The sequence below is a fragment of the Gallinula chloropus genome (genome assembly GCF_964237585.1).
Source record: "Gallinula chloropus genome assembly, chromosome: 1".
Lineage (NCBI taxonomy): Eukaryota > Metazoa > Chordata > Aves > Gruiformes > Rallidae > Gallinula > Gallinula chloropus.
Window position 1 is genome coordinate 71,291,299 of NC_140085.1, and position 23,373 is coordinate 71,314,671.

The following is a 23,373-nucleotide window of genomic DNA, read 5'->3' on the forward strand; positions in this document are numbered from 1 at the left end:
AAATCCAAGGCTTTGCTGTTATTCCCCTCATTGCTACTGTGTACCGGGATGGGGTCATTATTCCCTCTGCTCTCTAAAGCAGGATTTTACCTGAGGCATGCTCTGACCTTTCAAGAGTCATCTCTCAACTTACCTATCCCACCACTTTCATTTTGGACCATGCCAACAGTCGTGTCATGTAATCTAGCAGGCTCCTTTTTTTGTGTGACCTCACCAGAGAAATTTCTGCCTTTTCTTTTGATGGGAGTGAACACATTGCTGTCCACAGCCCTCAGGTCCAAAGACTCGTCTTGGAGCTCCAGCAGAGATGAGTGCACCGCAGGACAGTACCGCGCAGCCCTATTGGATTTCCATTTCAATAACAGATGTGCTGAACAATGATTTCCCAAAGCCGGTGGTGGAAAACAAAATTGGAAGCCTAAACATATGCAGATGGCATTCAGAACCCAGGACGCTCCTGCCAATTCCTGCAACTGATGCAAGCTCAAAATATTTACTTAGAAATTCTTAATTAAGTAAACCATTCGGTAGTGGTGTTCTGTTTCAGATGTGTCGCAGTGTCACCACAAAATATGTCAGTGGTTCTTTCTGACAAAGAATCCATTATGGAGATTTTTTTTTATCAGAGGCGGTGGGGTAAGATTTCGGTACAGTGCTCTGAGGTTTAAGCTGTGCAGCTCCTCTGCTGTTAATGGGATTCGTGCAGCTAAATCCCTTCATTCCTTGCTGAAAACGAACCCTCTGCCCAACGGCAGCTTCAGGTGAATATAGAGTAGCAGGATTAGGAGTGAGATCACAGTGACCCTACAGGCACCTATTCAAAGGGCCTGCAGTAAGGCTGGCTTGGCGGCTTGAGGGGGAAATGTGCACTGCGCTGCTGTGCAGCCAGGAATACAAATGAGTGAGGGTGTTGGAGAAGTTATAGCTCCCAAAGCCACTCCTGGCCTGCAGTTAAATGATAGAGAAGAACTTCTATGGTAATTTTATTTTTTAAATCAAAAGGTTAAAACCGTCTTGGTTAAGTCCTTCATTTGTGTGAAATGTGTTGTTGGTTTAATCTTTCTCTTTTGCATCTTCTTTTGTTATATATTCATCAGAAATAAGTTTTAATCTCTTTGGAGAAAGCTCGGTACACACCTGCCAGGAGTTTAGGAGCAGCTCTGAAGACTGGTTAGTTACTGTTGTTTATCCATAAGTAGACAGTTCTATTTCATCATTTTATAAAAATTCAGATTCTTCAAACAGTAAAAATCAGAATTTTCCTCGTGTGGTCTATGTTGTTGTACAACCATCCATTATAAGGATTTATTTTATACTTGCATGTTTTCTGCCTGTGCAAAGTGTCTAAGTGCCTCTGCAAAATGCAGTTAGAATGACGATCTTACTATATGTGAGATTCATCTGAAGTTGCAGGAACATGGTAACATTTCAAATCAACAAAATTACTTATATGCTCATGTTAAGCAAGTGCCTACACTTGTAAATACAAAATTGATACTCAGGAAAGAAGATGATGAATGAGGGGTACATTTCTCTTCTGACAAGCAGCACCTCATTAAATTTTATGCTCTTAAAACTCATGATTTCAGGCCTCAGGTTTAATTTCTGAAGTGTTTTTAAAGATCTTTCACTCTTATTAGCTGCTTGGAATATATAATAATTTTCATGGTTGTGTTCTTTCAATTTTTCCACATATTTTTTGTGAAAAGGAAGGTCACAGCAATTTAGGTCCTGGCAGGAAGATACATCCACAGTAGGAAATACATTCTGAGGGTGAATTTCCAATTTTTGCAAAAGTAGTCATCTATCATTGCATTATTAAACAAGCATTAGGGCAGAAAATACGCTGAAACTTGTCTCCCACTGCCATGAACTTTTGCTTGCTGCAACTGCAGTCACAGTTACTTTTTCAAACAATGAAAAGGATGACATTTAACATGACATTTCAGGATTCTGATGCAGAAACCAGGCCTTCCAAAACATCACTCCTTAGGTGTGGTTTGTTGGAAGTTTGGACTGCAAGGTCCTACCCAAGCACAGATTTAGATCAGCTTTTTTTTTTTCTTTTGTTGTTTTTTCCTTGGGATATGGCTTGGCATATAAATGTTGCTCCATTTCAGTGCTGGTGTTTCCCTTAGATTAATGACTAAGCGATGAAGAAAGGTGAAGACATTCCTGCCAGTGGGGCAATGGTAGTGGCTGGTTCCATATGAAATGTCCACATTAGGAAATGTGACATTATTCCACTAAGGCTGTTTAGATGGATAGCCCACAGGGAAGATGTTTAAATGAATAACCCATGTGGGTGACCCAGCTTAGATATCCGAAGCGTGCACAGGCTGTCGCAGTGCAGCATGGTCACAATTATTGTGAAATCTTAACAAAAAGCTGCACTAAGGATGTCCTTGTGATAAGACTCAAGTGAGTTTGCACCACAGGGGAAGATTAGATAGGAGAAGATGCCAAAATGTGTTATGACACGTTGACAGTCATAAAGCGAAACATTCCCCCTCTAGTACAAAAAGAAATACAGCCTTCAACCTGCCAAGGGGCAGGACCATGGCACAACCCTCCTGAATGTGTGGTGGATGCACAAACTGAGGGATGCCGCAAGAAATAGTGGAGAGGAAGCTTGAAATGCTGTTGGGTGCATTTCTTTAATATAAATAAAGTTTTCCAAAACCTCAGTTTCATGATTCAGCATTTCTTTTGGCACTGAAATTATAGTAACAATTTAAAAGTAGGCTAAACAGCTCTGAGGAAATATGCTGGTAAGTTCAGGCCAGAGAGGAGGAAGTCCCTAGAAGCAATAACAGAAAAACTAAGAGCCCCTCCACCCCCAATAATTGCAGTTTAATTATTTTAATGAGGAATGTCTTAAAGCACCTCACAAACACATAATAATTGCAATATCCTCACAATACCTTCTGAGGCAGATATGATCATGCTTATTTTCTGGATGAATAAACTGACCCACTGTATTAAAATACTTCGACCAAGGCAAACTCCAAAAACAATGTGAGACTGTAGAATATCCTCTTTAACCTAATTATGAGACAGTGGCAATGTGTATGGAGGAAGCAACTGAACTGAAAATTATACGTGGGGTTAGATACTGTAGCCAACTCTTTCTTGCTTTTCTTTGTTTTAAACATTGTAAGTTTTTGCTGCTCAACTTGATATAAATGTGGAGTCTGTGGGGGCTCATAATTTTTAAAAAATAATGTCAGAAAGTTATTTCATGTCTTTTACGAGTATTTTTATTTTTAATTAAAATATATAATATACAAATAATTTTAATATCTAATTTTTATCAGTAGGTTAGTTGCTTGGCCTCAGTAAGTCAATGGACTTTGGGCAGCCAGGTGCATGTGTGTCAAGCAGCAGCTTACATTTTGAATGCTTGTGCATCTTTCTCAGGACCCAACCCGAGGTTCCTTCAGGGTCAGGTTTTCCTAGAAGGGTCAGTTTCTGAAGCAGCTCCTGCTGTAAGGGAAGTGGGTTATTGGATGGGGAGGTCTTTCAGGATGCTTGGGCACCTACTGTATCACAAAGCCAGGTAGAGAAGATGGGGTAAGGATGGGGCACAGCCTGAGAGGGACCTGGAGGATTGTTGCATATCCTGAGCTGGTGAGATTGTTGTCAGGGAGCCCTGGCTGTGGCTCTGCTCTGAAGAATGGTTGTAGAAATTCACCCTTTCCTCATCTGACCTGCTGCCTGTGCATCCCAGCAGAGAGCAAGTAGCCAATTTGGAAAGTCACTGAAGTCAGAGAGATAAAAGCTCCATGAGTTATGAAAGAAAACAACACTTTCTAGTATTGAGAGGTGCCTGATTTTTTTTAATATAGATATTCACCTGTATTTTTCCTTAACTTTTGAAGCCATAAATGAATACATAAGTGCCATTGTAAAGGGTAGAGAACCTCATTACCTCTACATCAAACTCACATTTTTTTTTGTGGGGGGGAGTTTATCATATCTCCTGGAATGCCCTGATTTCAAGACATCATAATTCAAATATTTTATTCAGTTGTTTATAGAATCACAGAATCACAAGGTTGGAAAAGACCTTTAAGATTATTGTGTCCAAGGGTGGTGATAAGGTCTTTCAAGATCCATCTCCCAACTTACCTATCCCATGGCTTTCATTTTGGACCACACCAGCAATTGCACCATGTAATCTAGCAGGCTCTTTTTTTATGTGACCTCATCAGACCTGGGGATGTTTAAGTAGAAGTGGGTCAGAAACAAAACCTTATCTCAAAGTCTGCATGAATCTTGTGGACTCGCTGGTTCTAATTGTTGCTCGAGGTCTAGGTGCTCTGTCTCTGAACAGTGGAAGTGGTCAGAGCTGCAATTACATTTTGTTCTTGGGGTTTTTTTTAATAGGTAGTGCAATAAAAGCGGTATTTCCTTTTTGTCAGGAAAGAGTTCTTAAATGTCACTCTTTTTTGTCTTTTGTCTTTACTGTAGTTTAATGAAATGACAAAATGAAACACTAATTTTGTGAAATGCTGCAATGAAATGAGGAATTTTTCAGTTACCTTTGTGATGAAGTGATTCTTCAACTTTGTTTAGCCAGCATTTTACTAAGGGAGCATTTCAAGTGGGAAATTTTTATCACTAAGCAGAGAGGCATATTTCACTCAGTGCTCAAGATGTAGAGAAAGGTAATGGAGAAGTTAGTCTGTATTGTCTTGCTAAACTATTTATATATGGTGACGAGTTACTGTGAAACTGCAGTTAAACCCAAAGTGCTGCAGCATGCTCTGGGCAAGGATCTTCACATTACAGAGGTAGTCAACATCATTTGGAGGGAAAATGAAATTACCTTTGTAATCCAATTCCAGCCTGGGACAAGCTAAACAGGGGAGAGGATTTGTGGACCTATTTCCTTGCTCTTGGCACCCTGGTTTACCAGCCAAGCAGCTTGATGCTGGGCAGTGTGGCAGGGGCTTTTCCATGCTCATGTAGCTGTCTCAGAGTCCACCATACCATGCTGAGTAAGGCTTGTTTTGTTGATACAGCTATACCGATCTCTTTGCTCCTGCTGACTTGTCCAGAGACAGTCAAACTATCCTGACATGGTCCTGTCTCTAGTATGTGTTAGATGCGACCAGAGGCATCACCGAACATGTACCCATGTTGTCTTATTTTTCAAAACAATTCCACTTAAAATGTAGGCTATAAAGATGTTGAAAAGTGACTTGAAAAATGATAAATATACACACTAAAGTGAAAACATATGGCAGGTGCAAGTTGTATGTAAACTTTATAATGAATTCTGAAAACATACTTGAAGAATGAGAACTACGAATGTTACTAGTCTGGATGGCACATATTAAAGATCTCTAGTATGAGCTCCCTGATTTTTGCCAGATCTAAAAAGTATGGTTATGCTGGTGAACTTTCATTAACTGCTCAATATCCTGAGTGTAATAACAGGCAAGTGGGCTGGTAGCATGAAGTCATTCTCTAAATTGCACTCAGTGGTTTCAAATGAAGAATGGATGAACTGGCTGTAGTAACTACAATGCTGGGTCTGAATCTACACAGGCCATTCAAAGCAGACATTAGCTCCAAAGATTCACAGACAATCTATTATCACTATTTGTTTTTATATATGTCTTGCTTTCCACATCTCATCAGCTGATGACTGCATGTAGCACTGGAAGCAAAAGTGCTACAATTCCATTTGTTTGTTGTTCCTGGCACAAATCAGATCAGGAATTACTTCAAGATCTCTGACTTTATTTGCCAGACCAGAGAGGTTGGGATAAGTCTGCATAATTACAGGAACCCAACTTCCAAGCCTTCCCTTTTTGCCCAGCACCTTGCCTGCCACATGCCAGCAGACGGCAAAAGTAATTAATGGCCCTGTTTTGGTTATAATATGTCTTTCTGCTTCTTTTTTTTCTTCAGAGCTTTGTCATCTGTGGTGGCTTTAGGAGCTAATATCATCTGCAACAAAATACCAGGCCTGGCCCCTCGGCAGCGAGCGATCTGCCAGAGCCGCCCAGATGCTATCATTGTGATCGGGGAAGGGGCGCAAATGGGAATCAATGAGTGCCAGTACCAGTTTCGGTATGGGAGGTGGAACTGCTCTGCGCTGGGAGAGAAAACAGTCTTTGGACAAGAGCTTCGAGTAGGTAAGGGTGTCTCTAATACGATGCTGAAGCGATACGTCGGTGCTGATTTTCTTTTAGCTTTCTCACTATGGTCCTGCAAAGGTTTATATCCCTCTGGTATTTGCCTACTGGAGTTGGAAAATGATGCTCCCCAAAACTGTGGACTGTATGTTTGCAGTCATTGAAAAGTCACTGGCGAGAGACAGGGGAAGTCCAGTGATCTCTAGGTGAAGTCATTCATATCCGTGCAACTTCATAACAAGCAATGACCCTCTGAAAAAAATATTTCCAATTGTCATCTTATTAGAAGTTGCCATGATAACCATGGTGCATATTGTGACCAATCAGAAGGAAACTAAAATCAGCTCCAAAAAAACCTCTGCAGTCTTCCCAAAAACTTAACTAAAAGGAGAGTCCCAAAACTGAAGGGTGTACAGTGCATATAACACTGGCCTTCCAATTCATGGCAGTGATACGTATCCATTTTAGTGTTGCTATCATATTGTAAAGAAAATACTGCAAGTGATTTGGGTCAGGAAACCTATTCAAAGAAAATAATACAGGACTTTGGCCTGACAAAATGTTAGCTGGCAGAAGTTAAATTGATCACTTTCCATTTACCCAGTGTCTGATATTATTTCATGGGGAAGATTTTGCAAATTTTTTCCAGCACTGAGATAATTATTTTCCTCATCACCCAGCTGAGTATCCTTAGCCTATTCCTGACCTTCCCTTTCTCCTCCAAGGGCTGCCTGCTTACCATCCCCCATGCTGTCTGCTGCTTGGTGTTGGGATAATGTTTTGTAGTGTGTGGCTCTCACAACGGCTGTTCAGCTTTTCAGTGGGGTTATAGCCTGTTCTTCTTGTGTCCAATTCTTCTTTGGGTCACACCTTTTTCTTAAACTTGATGGTTCAGTGAATTCTGTGCCTCCAAGAAAACTGAATGTAGTTAAACATAACTCTTTAAAACTGTCTGAAGAAAAGGCATAACATTTCCTCTCATATGTGCAAAGAGGAAACAACTTATGTGGGGCTTTGGTTGTTACTGGAGATCAAAGTTTGGGGGCTTTTTTCCTAACACCTTTCTGCAGTGGATGCTGAAAGCTGACGTATGCTTAAGTCAATGATGGAACTGAATATTTTTCAAAGGACATCCAAATTTGACAGTCTGACTGAGATCTGAGCTTTTGGGCAGTAGCCCTGCTGTAAATTGTAATTTAATAAATCCATTGGCATCAGGGGAATTGACTTACACTTGTGAAGAATCTGTCATACTCTCTGAGCATTACTCTACATCAAATCACAGAAGCAGAAAAGCCTAAAACTAATATTAAAAAGACCCAAGAAACCAAATTAATTGGAAAAATAATTTAAACTTTTTGAACTTCAGAAAAAAATTGGTTTTGATGATGAAAGGCTGGTGGCGAGGAATTTGCTCATCAGTGTTTCTTCCCAATTTTCTCCTAAGATATTTTTAATTCTGTTTAGAGAATACTTCTTGTCTAACCTTTGTTTCTTAAGAAGAGTGTAAGTGGAAGACATTAAACATTCTCAAGGCACCATGTATAGGAAATAACCTGAAGTCAGACTTTTACCTTCAATTTTAAATGTACCAGAAAAAACATCTGCTCACTTTTGTCTTGACTATTAGAAGCACAGATCTGGTCCTTCTTGGTTGGTCTTACACTTGTTTATTTTAAGCTGATGTCCAAAATGATGTTGCTGCCAGAAAATATACAGCTGCTAAGCACTACTTACTACTTTTTCATGCTATGTTGTTGTACTTGCAGGCATTCTCTGATCCATAGATAGGCACTGCCTCTTACCTTCTGTGAGATCATTTATGTTCTTGAAGAGACAGACTCTGGAGGGTTATACAACAGTTTGTGTCATCACAGTTTCCTGGTGAAAATCTTTCACTGCTTCTGCTTTTCTCTTCAACATAAGAATCTTGTGCCACCTCCTCCTTGTAGTCATGAGTAATAATTCCTCTTCACCACAGACTTCTTTCATCCTCAGAAACCTTTCAAGTGAGTGCAGTCCAAATGCCTAAACAGAACTCCAAATCATGTCTGTGCTCTCATTCTGAAAATTCTATACAAAGTAAGACCTACAGGGAACATAAAATGTTTGGCATCAGGATGGACCAGCTATCAGGTTGGTCAGAATACACAAAATTTGAAAAAATCCCAGGGTTTTCTTGAGCCACTGTTCAGGTCATATTTGCCCCAAAATTCACCAGATTCTTGAACTCTTCACTGAACCTGGGTGGTTTCTTGCAACTGTGAAACGACTGATGTGGAATTTGGTGGGTTCTTTTATGGCTTAACTCAAACACAGACTAAACTTGGCAATAATAACTGAATTCTGCTTTGACATTTGTTGGGTGTGAAACCACACAAACTCTAACGGATGGAGAAGGTTTACATGACCCATGCCAGCTGAGCCAGATGAGTTCCATGCAGGTCTATAACGGATCCCATAATCCACATGTCTTTATTTGTTTTATTAGTGGAGTAGCACCCAGAGACAATGTGGTCACTATCTAGGAGAAGGACAGGGCTTAGGAAGTGTGGTATTATACTAGTCAGGGTAAAAAAAGTTTTTTAAAAAAAGGATAAAGCTTAAAAAAATATATTTTAAAAGTACAGAATACTTGCAAGTATAAATATTCACCTATGTAACAAAACACGTCCATGTCTGACACATACAGAAACACTAAACCAGACATTTGCTTCTGACTCAGCAGGCTGAAGGAAGGATTAAGACTAGAAAAGACAGATATATTTTTCACTTCACCACAAAAGAAAGCTTATCTAGCTTCCTCCCAGAACAACTTAGAGAGATGAACAATCACTGCAAATTATTCTGGTCACAGAGAGGAGAGGGTGAGCAAGTTATGATAGTATGATGTTAACCGGTCTCTATCCATGTAGGAAAGAGACGACCTACTCTTCAGCCACTGGGTCAAGGCCCCACAAGTACTGACAAGTGTAGATTTAGGGTTATTCTAATTCACATACCAATGCAATACTCCCCCAGTGAAATTCCAAGCAACCCCTCAGACACACCCAACAGAAGTCTTCTCCAACTCTGTATTTTTTGCCAACAGCATCTCTTGGGTGCCGTTGCACTTCAACTATGCTGTTGCACTCCAACTATGCATATCTTAGCCACAACCAAGCAGCAGCCAGAAGGCATGACGCAGGAGCAATTGTCCACTCTTTCGACATCTGATAATCATACTGTGCCAGGGGAATCCCCAGTAAGTTAGCTAAGCTAGGTTGGTGCTGAGGTATTTTTCCAGAGAGTTACTTCAGTGAACAAAGGCTGAGCCACCTACGGAATACAGGGGAGTCTGCACTGCAAAAAAAAAAAAAAAAATGGAAATAGTTTCTTCAAAGGACAGAGTACCAACTGTAGCAATTATGTTAGACGTGGGACATGTGTGTTAGTGTGAAAGATTTACAGCACCCAGAGATAACAAGTAACAGAGATATCCAAATTAGTAGCATGAACAAAGGATGTAGCATGGGATGAATTAGCCAAACATTGTGTATTACTTTTTTTGGTATATTTATAGCTGGGTACTTTTCCATAGTCATGCCATCCCCAAGGAAAAGTCACTACTACACTCACTTGGCTCATCCTGTTCCTGTACATACTTTTATTTGTCACCTACATGCATTCATCCCCCGCTTTCATGCCAATTTCTCACATAGTTCCTTTTTGCACTCTTCACTCGTTCTTCTTGCTATAAGCCTCTTTAGTGAACTACCTTTTCAATTATTTATTTCTGTAGAGAATACCTCTTTAACAAATGGGTTCACAAAATAATTGGTTAACAATATATCAATTGGTACATGCTCAGTAACCATTGTTGAAAGATAATTGTCCTTCTAACTTGTTGGAGGCATGGACCTTGATCTGGAAGTTCATACTCCTATCACATTCTCAATGCAAAAGAGCTCCAGCACCAAGGATTGCTCTCTCTTTCCCCAAATGATTGTTGATGCAATCTATCCTGTAGGTACCTCTAAGAGTTACAGATCATTAGTAACAGTTGAAAGCAAATAATTCCAAGCACAAAAGCAAGCAGTGCAGCCTCTGGAGTCACAATCAATACCAGAAGTGAAACCCACCATTTTCTTTGAAAGCAGATTATTCTGGCTGTTTGTACATTGACCATTTCTGCTGGAATTCTCACAATTACAGTGCTTATTAACAGACTGCTCTTACCAGTGCTTAATCCAGGGCAAAAACGTGTCTTGAAGAATATAGCTGCCAAGACATCAATACCAATCTGTAGATGTCTCCTTTGTCAGACTCATGCTGTGGGAAATGATTGTAATTTAGTAGCTTTCATTTGGCTGTATTATTGATACATTCATTTGACAAATCATTTAATGGGACACCTGTCAGGGAGGAATCAACAAATTGGCAAAAGAAAAAGAAGGGAGTTTGAATTTCTTTTAGAAATTGTCTGACCTTTTATATTGATCTGTAGACTTCTGGTATGTTGAAAGGATGCATCTGAAGTGAGATTGAAGGCCTGTTTATTGTAGGAGGTTTAAGGGAGCGACATCTTAAGGAGCTTCCTGTCACTCTGCATTTGCTCAGCTTTTGGTCCATTCTCCAGGCAGAAAGGGGGAGGGATAGGAGAGAAAGCTACAGTTATATATAAAGACTAGAATAAATCTGTGCATGGATTTTATTAACTCACAGGTAAAGAAGACTGTACAAATTATTTTGGGAAACAGTAAAAAAATAAAGTTGGATGTCAAGATGATATATGAGCATGCACTCGAACACATAAACTGCTAAGAAGACAGCATAGTTTCAAACACAAGATGAAGAAAGGGAGTGGAACATCTTCTGAAGGAAAGATGCTAATAAAAAAAGTTATTATTTCCATATTTATACAGGAAACAGGTAACTAAGCCCACATTAGATCCCAGTATATTGCTGCAGGCCTGAAAGAATGTGGGAATTGGGCATGAAAGATATGTAAGTGATGAAGTCATGGAGAAATGGTGGCACCTTATCATGCTGAGGGGGGTGTCAGTCAGTAAATGTTCAGGCCATATATAGGCTTAATTAAATTTGGATTCAGACTCATATGAATCCAGTAATTTTTATTCTGGGCTATGATGGTGGTTTAACCGAGATGCCAAATGTTCATAAAAACCTCCTACCAAAAATGGGAGGAGTGGAGAGGCTCATTATTCTCCAAAAATGGAAATTTGCACCCAAGCAGATACATTAATCTAGCACAGTAGTGTCTAGTATGGTATGAGTTGGCCAATTTGGAAAGCTTGACTTTCAGTATGAGCAGAAAACTTCCAATACATGAAGACAGGCGGCATTCTTAGGAATGCTTTATAACCATACTGGTGCTTTAATGCTATCAGCAAATCAATAAAGGGAACTATAAATGAATCCAGAGAGTTTGCCTAAAGTAAGTACATTTCTATCTCACTTTTTGCCTTTCTTTCCTCCTGCCATTTCTTTCTCTGTTACTTTTTGTTCTCATTTTCCAATTTTTAAAATCGATTTATGTTGTTACTTATACATTTATTAATGCTTGGTAATATTCATATATCAGGTTGACTGTATGTTTATTATTCTAACATCTGTGTATTTATTATGGGAAAATCTATCTTTACAGACTTGCGTTATATCCAATAAAAACAATATGGGGGAAAGAAAGGAATCGTACAGCTGGAAACAATTTGGAGGGGGAAAATGAGCTAGAATTAGATTATTTTAAATATGATACAGAGCAGGGTACACACTTCAGTGATGGAAAGGCAGTAATTATCTTTGTCATAGCAGTAGGTGCTATGATTGGTTTAGGCATTTGTCAGTTACTGTGAACCTCAATTGCACAGTGGCTTTTGGACCTAATGCAGAAAAATTTCTGGGTTTTAGTTGTTGTCATATAGCAGGGTCCCAGACAACAATGCCCTTTGAGCGTTCAAGCAACTGATCAGAAAGAAACTTGTTTTCAGTAATTTGAACTGTATGTCTGTGCTGGTGCTAGGATATGGTAAAAAACATTCCAGTGTGAGAGGTGGCTTCTCGGGGGATAGCATCAGCTTTCAGCTCCTCGTGCAGCAGCCTGCCTGGGATGCCAGGGGAGAGGTACTCAGGATGCATTCAATCAGCTGAAATCTGTGCTAGGACTGTGTGAAGAACTTCCAGAAGAAGGCGTAGGACCAATACAAACCATGTCTTTATTACTCAGTTGGCTAGCTTGGAGTGACCACTGATGTCCATTTCGCAGAATGTCATGTGGAGCCAATTGCATTTGCAAGTGTGACTTAGTAAAATTTATAGATGCTGTAAATAACATGGCAAATTGAATGAGCTGTGGCTTATGCAAGGATAGTTTTTTTAAAAAACCCACAACAGAGTGAGCTACCACCTATACCAGTTTGGTAAATGGCAGGCAGGCAGAGGCAGCTGGTAAAATAAAAACAACCCCGAACCCCCAAATCTGAGAATGTCTTCCGTGTGCTCATTTTGCAGGAAAGATTTATCAAACTGCAAGCACCCACTGCAAAGTCTTCTCTTAAAATGTCTCATTGCATTTCTTTTCACAACTGACATGTTGTTGCTGGAAGGAGAAACAAAAATACCCTTAACCTTATGGATATCCAGTATATTTGTTCTAGCTTATTAGATATATATTATTGCAGAAAGATTTCAGTTGTGTCAATGACTATTCCACAACTTGCCTTACAAGGGCCATGCTGGAGCAAAACTGGGCTATTCCACCCATGCACTTCTATTCATTACCCCACAGGTAAAGTATCTACTATAAGGTATGCCAGCTGTCTTACAAGGACAGTCTTACCCATGCAATTCATTTTGATGGAAAGTTGAATAGCAGGAAAAAAACACCGTGATAATCTAGTGGTTACAAGGTAAAATAAGTGAGAGGGCTATTTTAGTTTGCATTATCATCTTTTGAGGAAATTGAAGAACTGATTCAAGCAGTTCATACTTTCTAGCTGTGGAAGGATGAATAAGCTTTTTGCTATTAAAAGTAGCAAAGCAAGACAGTAACCCAAACCAGAATAAGAAAATGAACCTCCCAGCTGGCACCAGCTGAGGTTTGGAGGTATTGGTAAAAACATTATGAAACTACTGTGCTAAGAATTTATATTATTTTAACTGAGGAGACAGCCTATTGTGAGAGTGGTGTGTTCAGACTCTTCTTCATTTTAGTGTGTTTTTGTCACTGGGAGGTTTTTAGAAAAATAAAGCAATGTGGTATTCTGAGAGGATGGAGGATTTCCAGCTTAGTCAATCAATTTGAAATTTTGTGGGCTATAATTTCTCTGTGCTTAAAAAATTTCTTTAGATGCCAGAGCCTCATAATGATCTGATGAGGCTTAATTAATGTTTTCCAAACATGCTGCATATCACAGATGAAAAGGTAAATGTGAATGGACAGCACAATTTGCAAATTTTGAGTTGATAGTAATACATTTTGCTTGACTGCTTTGCTACATTATTTTATTCTCTTTTTCTTTGTCTCTCTACAAAAGAAATATGTAGCATATGTGATCTGTAGTATATATTATAATATTTTCCAATCATGAATAGACAAACTTTGATATTCCCTCATTTATATTCTCTGCTCTCTAGTCTTTTTGTACTACTGTCTAGTTCAAGTGTAGATCAATTACAGGGTTTTTTTCTCCTCAGGGGTCAGGAGTTTGAAGAAAAGTACAATTTTCTTAAATTAAAATGTAATTGTTGCCATCTAAATATTTACCTCTTTGGCATCATGCTTGCTTTAAAAGGCAGATGGCCTTAATCTATACATAGCACTAATATGTTAATACAATTACTTCATGAACTTTCTGTGGCTTGTAGCTAGATGAGAAATGGTAAATGCTGAATGAAATCTGCAATTTCCATCCTGAGGGAAGTGCTAACTTTTAAAACTCCTGTTTCATTTTATATATATATATAAATGAAGATTTTCTTGGAAGAGATTTTTTTTATGTACACACTTTCAAACTAAAATACAGTGATATACCTGACTCTCAACAACTCCATTTTGGTTTGTTAGTGCACTTAATTTTAAATTAGTTAAATGTACTGATGTAAATTGGTGCAGGGAACTGTAACTGGGGAGAATCAAGTCTCTCTATCTCATAAGCTCTGCTCTCATGGGCATCTGTCTGTATTCTAACCTACAGGGCTCCATAATACATTCCACAGCTTGATGGGAGACATCAAGTAGCACAACACACTGTCTTACCATGACCTTAAACTGCAGGTTAGAAAAAGATCATTATGCTCTCCAAAAAACCAATAGACTGATATGGGGATGCAGTTTAATACTTTATTTTAATAGGTCAAAACTAAATGGACCTGTTTTTTATTAAATGGAATAGCTCAATTTAAGTCCTGGTATGGAAAATAATTTAATTTTTTAAAGGGGAGGGTATTTATGGTTTTTGGCATTCTGTAATCTTCCTAATAAATATGTAATTAGCTGTGGTGGAAAAGGATACTGTTATATATCATGTGGCTTTACAGGCAGTGTCCGTAATGACTTGTAGCTCTGATCATCTCCTGCTTAGCATTGGCCAGAACAAAAATCCTCATTTTCTATTGCTTTTAACTTTGTCTTTAGTCACTCAGGATAAAATTTTCCATGTTGCTTTACTGGTTTGCCTTGGGATGAGTGAGTCAGAGGTCCTGTGGAAAAGATAGTATGCAAATTCTAAGCTATTATTTAATTGAATATTGTACCATAATTTGGATACAAGAGGGATAACTTTGTGTAGTAACATTAACTTCAGCATTTCCTTACTTCCAAGTGCCTCACTTGGAATGTTAATGTTCCTTTAATGTAATTTTTTTCATGTCATTTTGTAATAAAATTGCTGGCTACAAATGATCCATAGCTTGCTGACTCAAGTAGTTACTTCCAGTGTACCAGTCCTATTGGTCAATGACTTAAAACGTAATGCATGCTTAAAGCAGAAAAGCAAACAACATCTAAAGTTAAATAAAGTTAAATAAATTAAGCCCAGCACGGGCTTAATCCAAAATGACAGGGGCCAAATTCTGGTCCCATTGCTGTCGATAGAAAACTTGCAGTGGCTTTCCCCAGAGTCAGGACTTTACAGTCACTGAAAAGGCTCCTGACTTTTTGCGTACAATCAGAAGTTCAAATTACAGATAAAATTCATAGCATGGACTCAACTAAAGCCTAATTAGCTGGATGGAAATAAACTATAAACCAGCTGATTTTTAAAGTACAGAGCAACTTTGCAAGCAGGCAGCTCCTGCCAGATCTTGCCACGGCAAGTAAAGTTCTTTACGTAAGATGACAGGTAGCACAGGAGAGCAGCTAACCTGCCAGTATGTGATCCTGTAATAACTTGGGGTTCTAATGACTTTGGAGATTCCTTGAGCTCTACTACTGCGGTTAGCTATGTTGTCAAAATCTCTTCCCTAGAATTACAGATGATAGGTTTGGTCATCTTGTTCACCCTCTACATCAAGCAGGACAGACTAAACATAACATTAGACTTCCGAGTTACATGTGTAGCAGCATCCCTCCCTTTCTTCCTCTGTTCTTTGGGATACGTTCTATTTGGTAAACCATCTGTTTCTAAATTGAAAAGCTTGAAATGCACAGAGAGGCATTTACAAACACTGCAAAAAACACAGCGTTTTTTTTGATCTGTACATTTTGGTTTGCAAACAAATGTTTTAGCGTTCAGGCTTAGATTGCCAATCCATGCAGTTTCCTGTCTTGCCTTTAGTCACGAGCAATTTCTTTTTCTAACGAAGTGGCTGGCGGATTGCAAAATATTGCCTCTGACAAATATCTTATTTTCTAATTGATAAAATTTCCTTCTTGAGCATCGTGCGTGACTTTTGAGCATTGGATTAAATTACCCATGACTGTAGTTTATTTCTTACTGACGTATCATGTGTCTGTAACTGTGAAGCGTAATATTACTGTTACCGACACAAGAGTCAAAGTAAAATGCAAGCAAGCAAGCAGACTATGCCATCTATATTTGGATGCTTGGAAAAATGAATACAGTATGGCAGTGCCAAGGTACTTGTTCTGTCAATATTCAAATTGGCCAACAACTTTAGTCATACTCTGTTTACTCAATATGTGCTTAACTTTAAACCCCCTGTTTTTAAGTCCTATTAGAATAAAGGAGGGTTTGGAAGTGTTTTGCTTTGAATGCATGCTGAAGTGGTTTGCAGAATACAGAAGTACTAGTGAAAACCAGCACGAGCTGACGTTGGGTCCTCCAGCTAGTAAAAAGTGTCACATCTGTCCAACTGTGATCGGATTCATCCTTAGGATTTCAGTGGGTCCAGGTGACAACATCTAGACACAAGTGTAATCTGTTGCATTCTATAATACTCTCTCCACTGCGGAGATTCAACCTCCTATTTCTAGGACTGTGAAAGAAAGATGAGCATTGGTGTAAACCAATGTGTAAACCAGAAAAAACAGCATTGGTGTAAAAAGTGGGCTTGAATGACTGGGGGCCTAAGTAGAGTGCTCTCACCTCAGAAAGTTCACTGGTGCAATGGGAGAAGATATTTCCATCTCTAGATAGAATCTCAACAGACATGGGCTGAATTGCTGGAGACTGGAAATCTCTATTCAAGTTGCTAAATTAAGAGAAAGTTTACTCATAGATCATGATTTATTTATACCTGTTCACTTATTTCTTCGTGACAACATCAATACTTGTTTTTTGTCTGGTTCAGCCTCCACTCATCCTGTTCAGAAGAGTTCTACATGCAATGTCCCACTTGACATGGTCAATGCAACCTCCCAGTTTCTGAGGGGAATAACACAAGAAACAGCAATGGCTTCTATGTTGCTGAACTAAAGGACTTCAGACAACAAAGGCAGTGAAATGGGGAGCCCCTTCCTCATTTCTTTCCTTTGGCCTAGTTTCATACCACATAGCTCCAGGCATTTGCTTGAGATGTCTAAGATAGCAACCTAGTCAGCCTGTATTCCTTGTATGGTCAAAGAAGAGAGAAGAACTTCCAGAGGGCGATTTGGATCTTAATTTGACAGCATGACTGTCTGGAGGTCCCTTTTGACTATCGTGGAAGCTTAGACTCCCTAATTAGGTATCAAGCTTGTTAATGTCTAATTTTGATTCGTCTGCGAGATTTTTCCTCTCTATGTACATTTCTCAGGGGAGCACGTAGTTCTCTAATATACCTGCTTGCTCCACATAACAAACATGGAAACATGACCTTCACTTAGAGTCTTAGCTATTCCTGGTAGTTATTCACCAGTAGTACCTGCAAAAGTTGTCTTAACTGATGACTTTCAGACAGATACTGGGAAAAAAATAAAATAAAATAATGTGCCGCAACCACAGGCATAACTCCACCACTGCTATTTGGAAATTTAAGAACAAGTGGGAGTCCAAAATTACCACCAGATGGTGCACCTATTTAGCAAGTGACAGAGACATGTTCCACAAGAAAGGGTAGCCACAGCCTCCAGAAACCCATCAAGTTGCTTCCCCTACTGTTTATTCTCAGCTGTGATATAAATTGAATGTGTTTGAAACATGGACCCGCTGGTCATACTATTCTATTACATATAATATGGAGTATGTTTTCAATCTTTGCAATGGAAGCCTTTCAATTGCCTGGCTAGGGACATGAGGAAGTGGGAAAGAGCGTAGCAGATCTATGAATGTATATAAAGGGAGAAGGAAAGAAAAAGAGATGGGTTGGGAGCAGGGAGAATCAGTAATGGTGAATGGCAAAGAGCAGGCTCCAAAATCAGAAGTGGTCAGCACAGACCATCTGTGCGTTGCTCTTTCATTAATTTGGGCTAGTTCTGGCTATTAATGGTAAGTAGTTGGGAGAAGGTTCAGGTCAGGGCATTTCTGAAGGATAGTCTTGATGTGTCAGTATTTTGGAGAACTGCCAATGCCAGTATCCCAGGTGAAAACACATGGGATATTTGATTAACTGCATAGCAAAGGTGGTGAACTTTCCTAAACACTAAAGTGGTTTGTATTCTCTCATTCCTAAGTGCTTGTGGTACTCTGTAGCTAGAGAAAGATTGGCACAAGTTGATAAGCAGATTTTTCTGCCATAGTTCTCAAAATGTCACAAGACTATGTGATTATTTCAGCTGGATTTACTATAGATCAGTACAGTGTCATGTGTAGGACACCAGTAGGTCTCTTTTCCCATTCCATTCTATGTCTTGTTCCAAAGAAAGTTCTAAAATAATATGTAGGTTCCTGGCAAGTCTCTTTCATGAACAATGCAAAATCAGTGAAGAGTATTGTGTCTCTCATTCATTTGCATAGATGTGTCTCACACTGCTTTCTATTCTTCTAGTGCATTTTAAAGGATGTCATCAATAGAATTTAATGTATTGCTAGAGAATGACTGATTAGAAAGGTTGTTGTTTTAATTACAACTCTACAGTAAAGAAACATCTGAACTGAAAATTTCTTCTGAGCAAAGAGTGAAAACATTTGCATATTCTTTAACTTGAGATGTACTCATTCTGAATGGATAAAATACTGTCTTGTTCTCCTTGTTCAAGCTTAGAGGAAGGTGTCACCTCTAGAAACCCAACACAGTTCCCTTCCTATCATTTTTTCACATGCCCTCTGGCTCCTAGTTCAACATGAGAACTATCATTTTATGGTTAAAGCATGGACCAGGAGATAATGAACTTGGATTCTGTTTGCAGCTGTGCCATATACTTTTCTTGTGACCTTGAGCAAATGACTTCGTATCTTGCTGTCTGGAAACCAAAGATGACTAATTTTAGTGGAGAATTGAAAGGATTGATTAATGTGGACTAACCTCCACTCAAACATTCATGAGGTACGCTGAGATCCTCAAAAAATATTCAGGTCTTGTTACCCAAACAGGAAGGAGAAGGACAGGAATGTTGTGGAGGGATTTGTTCTAGAAAGCAAGACCAGGCCTGGAAAAAGACCATACTGAAAAATCTCAATAGAATAGGCCTGGTAATATTATTAGCTGAGTTTGCATAAGCAGGAATTTTGGAAACTTTAGGTAGCTGTCTACAAACAGCCTAAACTCAAATTTTGCAGTGAGAAAATACTTGTGTGTTAAGTACTTACATGTAACACAAAAGAGAGAGAAGAAAGCCCTCAGGGAGAGCAACTGCTGGTTGCTTACCGTATGCTTGCTGTATGTGTGCTGTGATTCTTTGAGTAAACCTTCCTGTCCAAAGCTGCCTATTTCTAGCTACTGGTGCACAGTGACACCCTGACACCAGCAATGGGGCTTGAACACTTTTTCCCTCCTTCCTTATCTTTTCCCCCTTTCCGTGTCCTATTTTCTTTTACTTCGGCAGCTGAGTAATGCTGAAACCAAGTTCCCTTCTCTGTTGTTTGCTTTTTCCTTGTGCACTGATCATCCATGTTTCTTTATTACAGACACTGGTATTAAGTACAGTATAAACAGAAGCTCTTAGCAGGAGAGAGAGCTGGGATTTCCCTGCCCTCTTACATAACCAAAGTTTCTGCAGCACCACTTTCTTGTTTGTTTTCAGGGATTAGTGGCAATATTCCACATACTGCTGACATAATGAGGCATAAGCTTCACTCAAAGAAGGCAAGGCACTGAGTTTCAAAAGACTCTGGAATACTGTGCTACTAGGGCTGGGCATGGAAATTTTGAAATGCGTCAGACTACCCTCAAATCTGAGTGGCAGTAAGATTGCTGATGGGGTATTGCAGTGTGGAGTATTTTTGTGAATACAGTGTCCTGGTCAAAGTTAAATTCAAAGTGTCTCCATGGAATATCTCGTAAAGCAGCATGTGTGTGCTGTCAGTTTGTGTTAGCCAGAGGAACGTGACATCATGTGATAGGCAAAAACACTACTTGGTACCATATAGCCCAATCCAAGACTTTTCACGTGAAACATTTGTTTTGTTTTGGTTTCAAGACATTCGCCTTTCTAACTGGTCTGTTTTAATTAGAGCTCAACCTGAACCACAAACGATAGATTTGAACTTTCCCAGAGTTCAGTGGTGTTCAGATCTGGCTTTTGGTTTGGCCCATCACAAAGACAGGGGTCAGCTTCAAAGTTCAGATCTGGAAACGGGCTGCTGCAAAGTGGGGGGCTGAAAAGGTTATTTAATGAAGCTGATATCTCATTTTAATGGTGGATTTGCAGCAGAGACACTCGGTAGCTAGCTTTTTTTAAGAGTCATTTTCTGTAAGCAGCTTCTTGAAGAATGGTATCAATCAAGTTAAATACCCTTGTGTTTACACTATGGAAAGAGACTTGTCCCTCCTTTCCTGGTCAGAAAGCCTGGATCATACTCTGAAGCTGGAACACCTTAAAATCCTACAGATTTTGCTTCTGATATTTGTTGAAAACTCATCCTTCAGCTCTAGGGTGTCATAGTTAAAAACAATGGAAGCTCTTTGTGACTAGAAATTTGATCGTTTTATCCTCATAACATTTAGATTTGCAGCTGAAGGGGCAGCTAACTCACAGGACTGGCATCCACCCGTCTGTCAAACTCTCTCAGGTGTGGATTAGCATCTTAGGGTGAGCTTGCTCAGTACCTGGCAAAACACAAGTGTAGCACGGCACAAATAATAAATAACAACTGCTAGTCTGCTAGATAAGATAAACTGACTGGTAAGGTTAGCTGGACAGGTTCAGAATAAACAGTGATTCGGTATCTTTCATGAGTCCTCGGAAGATTCATATAATTCTTCCTTGTTTATGTGAATCTTGTCACTTCCCAACTCCTAACAGGACCAGAAAATCCAGAGCTGAAAAAAACCAAGACTTCGCTCTTGTGATGCTTCCAGACTCATTTTGCAAACCAGAGAGGTTTGGACAAGAATCTAAACTTTGTGTATTTATCCAAAACCCTCTGAGCTCTTTACTCTTTTAAATGTCTTTCATATGTGTGATTTGCGCCGTGTCTTTTTCACTGGGGTTACAAACTTGACTACCAGGGAAAGACTCTTTAAACACCAAGAAGGGGAGTCACCATTACTTGAACTTAGCTCTCCTCCCAGAAAAATTGTAAGTTGAGTTAAATGTATCAGAAATGTGAATGCAGCCACACAAGCAGTGCTAGAGCATTTGAAAAACGTTTAAGCAAATTCAAAAGCAAATTTCAACCTAGCCCTTTCACCAGAACTTTCTCATTTGTTTCCACAAAATCTAAGCTCTGACAGTAGATGCCAGTGACTTATGGGGTTACTGCCCACAGTTTGTCTTATGCCTGGAAGATGTGATTTCTGCAACAGAATTGGCAAAGCAGAACTGAGGCTCATAATGATGATCTGCAGCACTGCTGCTGCCAAGGAAGGGCTGGTTTGAGCTGAACTGCAAGCTAAAGTATGGTCCTCCTGCTACCGTGGGTGATATCAAGGCAGTGGCAATGTCCTAAACAGTCACATCAAGTCTCACAGTGTTTCACCTGTCAAACCCCATGTTGTGGTTGACAGGCAACAAAACTCCACATAATCAGTTGCTCACTCCTCCATGGTGGGATGGGAAAGAAAAACAGAAGAGTAAAAGAGAAAACTCACGGTTGAGGTAAAGACAGTAAAGCAAAACATGTGTCTGGTTAGCTACCATGAAGGAAATGAACTAAAATGAGCACATCCATCACCCCTTATTCCACGACATTTATGTTATGCTCAGGAACAACACAATCCAACATAGCCGCATTAACCCTCCACCCCCCTGCCCTTCCCATCCTTTGATGTAATACACACATATAATTCCTTTAGTCTATGGACCACTCCTGTAAAATATCTATAAAATGTCCACAAAATGTCCACTGAGTTCACTTAGCCCATGACTTTGGGCTCCATCTGTTGTGGTGGTCACTCAGGACAGGAGAGGTGATGCATTGTGTGGAGTTACTGGGCACCAATGCCAACTCAGGTAGGGCCACTACTACACTTGCATTTCTTCTCGTAAGGCCATCAGTTCAGGTGGTTCCTGATATCCTGATTCCTATAACATGCGACTCAAATCCCAGACTACAACAGTTTAAATCAATTTATCTCCATCCCTGCTGTCTTTGGACCAGACCATTGGCTTGAATATTGCAATGAACTCTTCCCCTTGTCCCTACTCTGGCTTGGACTTATCCACAGACTGCAGTCCCTCAGGAGCGTACCTGTTCCATGTGGACCTTTATCTGAGAGCCAGAGTCAATTCAGGGGTATATCTGCTGTGACAGACTTAACCACAGCCACAGTCACTTTGAGGTGCACCTGTTCCAGCACAGCCTTATCCATCTGCCATAATACCTCCAGAGATACGCCTGCTCCAGCAAGGTCTTACCCTCATCCATGATCCCTTCAGAAGTAAGCCTGCTCTGTCATGGGCTTATCCATGGCCACATTCTTTGAGGTGTTGCAGCATGACCACAGGCACAGGAAGTGATGCTTCAGGGTGTACCTTCTCCAGCATGGACTTACCCTTGCGACACAATCCATTCAGATGTATACCTGCTGTGGCCCAGGCATAACCATGCCACAGACACTTTGACATGTACCTGCTCTGGTGTGTACTTATTTGTAGCCACAGACACTTCAGTGTGTCCTGCTCCCATGTGGACTCATCCATAGGTCACGGTCCCTTCAACTTGACTTCATACTGGAATTCCAGCCTGTCTACTACAGCAGAACAGAAACAGCAGTGATGTTCTGGCCATTTGCCAGTCCAGGCACATCCCAGCCAAAACCAGCACATGTTACCTTGCCAAGAATGCACCAGAGAAACACGGTAAAGCCCTCACACCTAAAGGATGAGTGGTGAGTCACCAGCAATAGGGCTCACATAGATTTGCTTGTGAAATTTGACATATTGAGTCGGCCCTTTAAGGTGTTTTGCCAGGCATCAGAAACCATGCCAGAAATTTATATGAGCAATAGATTTGTAGGACAATCTTAACGAACAGTGTACAAAATTACCCTCCAGGAGACAATCCAATCTCATTGCAAATGCAATGAGAACCTCTCTGTCCCTATGCAGAATTGAACAGAAAAGGGCAAGTACACTATTTGATACAAATAAGTTTTCCTTTTTTGGTTGAGCCTAGGAAATAGTCTTTTCTCTATGGCTATACAGTCTTGAAGAATATCTTTAGGCTACCTTGAAGAGCAGAGTCATTGGAGAAGAGGAAAGCATAACAATTTCTGTGCCTGGAGAGTGGTATCCCAGGCACAC

The 23,373-nt window shown here is 39.8% G+C and overlaps 1 protein-coding gene across 2 annotated transcripts in view; it reads left to right on the forward strand.

Annotated features, from left to right (window-relative positions):
• Positions 1-23,373, forward strand: part of WNT7B (Wnt family member 7B) — a gene marked incomplete at both ends in the record, with an annotated part of 95,946 nt that overhangs the window by 48,855 nt on the left and 23,718 nt on the right. For both annotated transcript variants that reach the window (XM_084261809.1, XM_084261808.1), the window contains one exon: positions 5,923-6,149. In XM_084261809.1, coding sequence (XP_084117935.1) covers positions 5,923-6,149 — 227 coding nt within the window. The remainder of the gene's footprint in view (positions 1-5,922; positions 6,150-23,373) is intronic.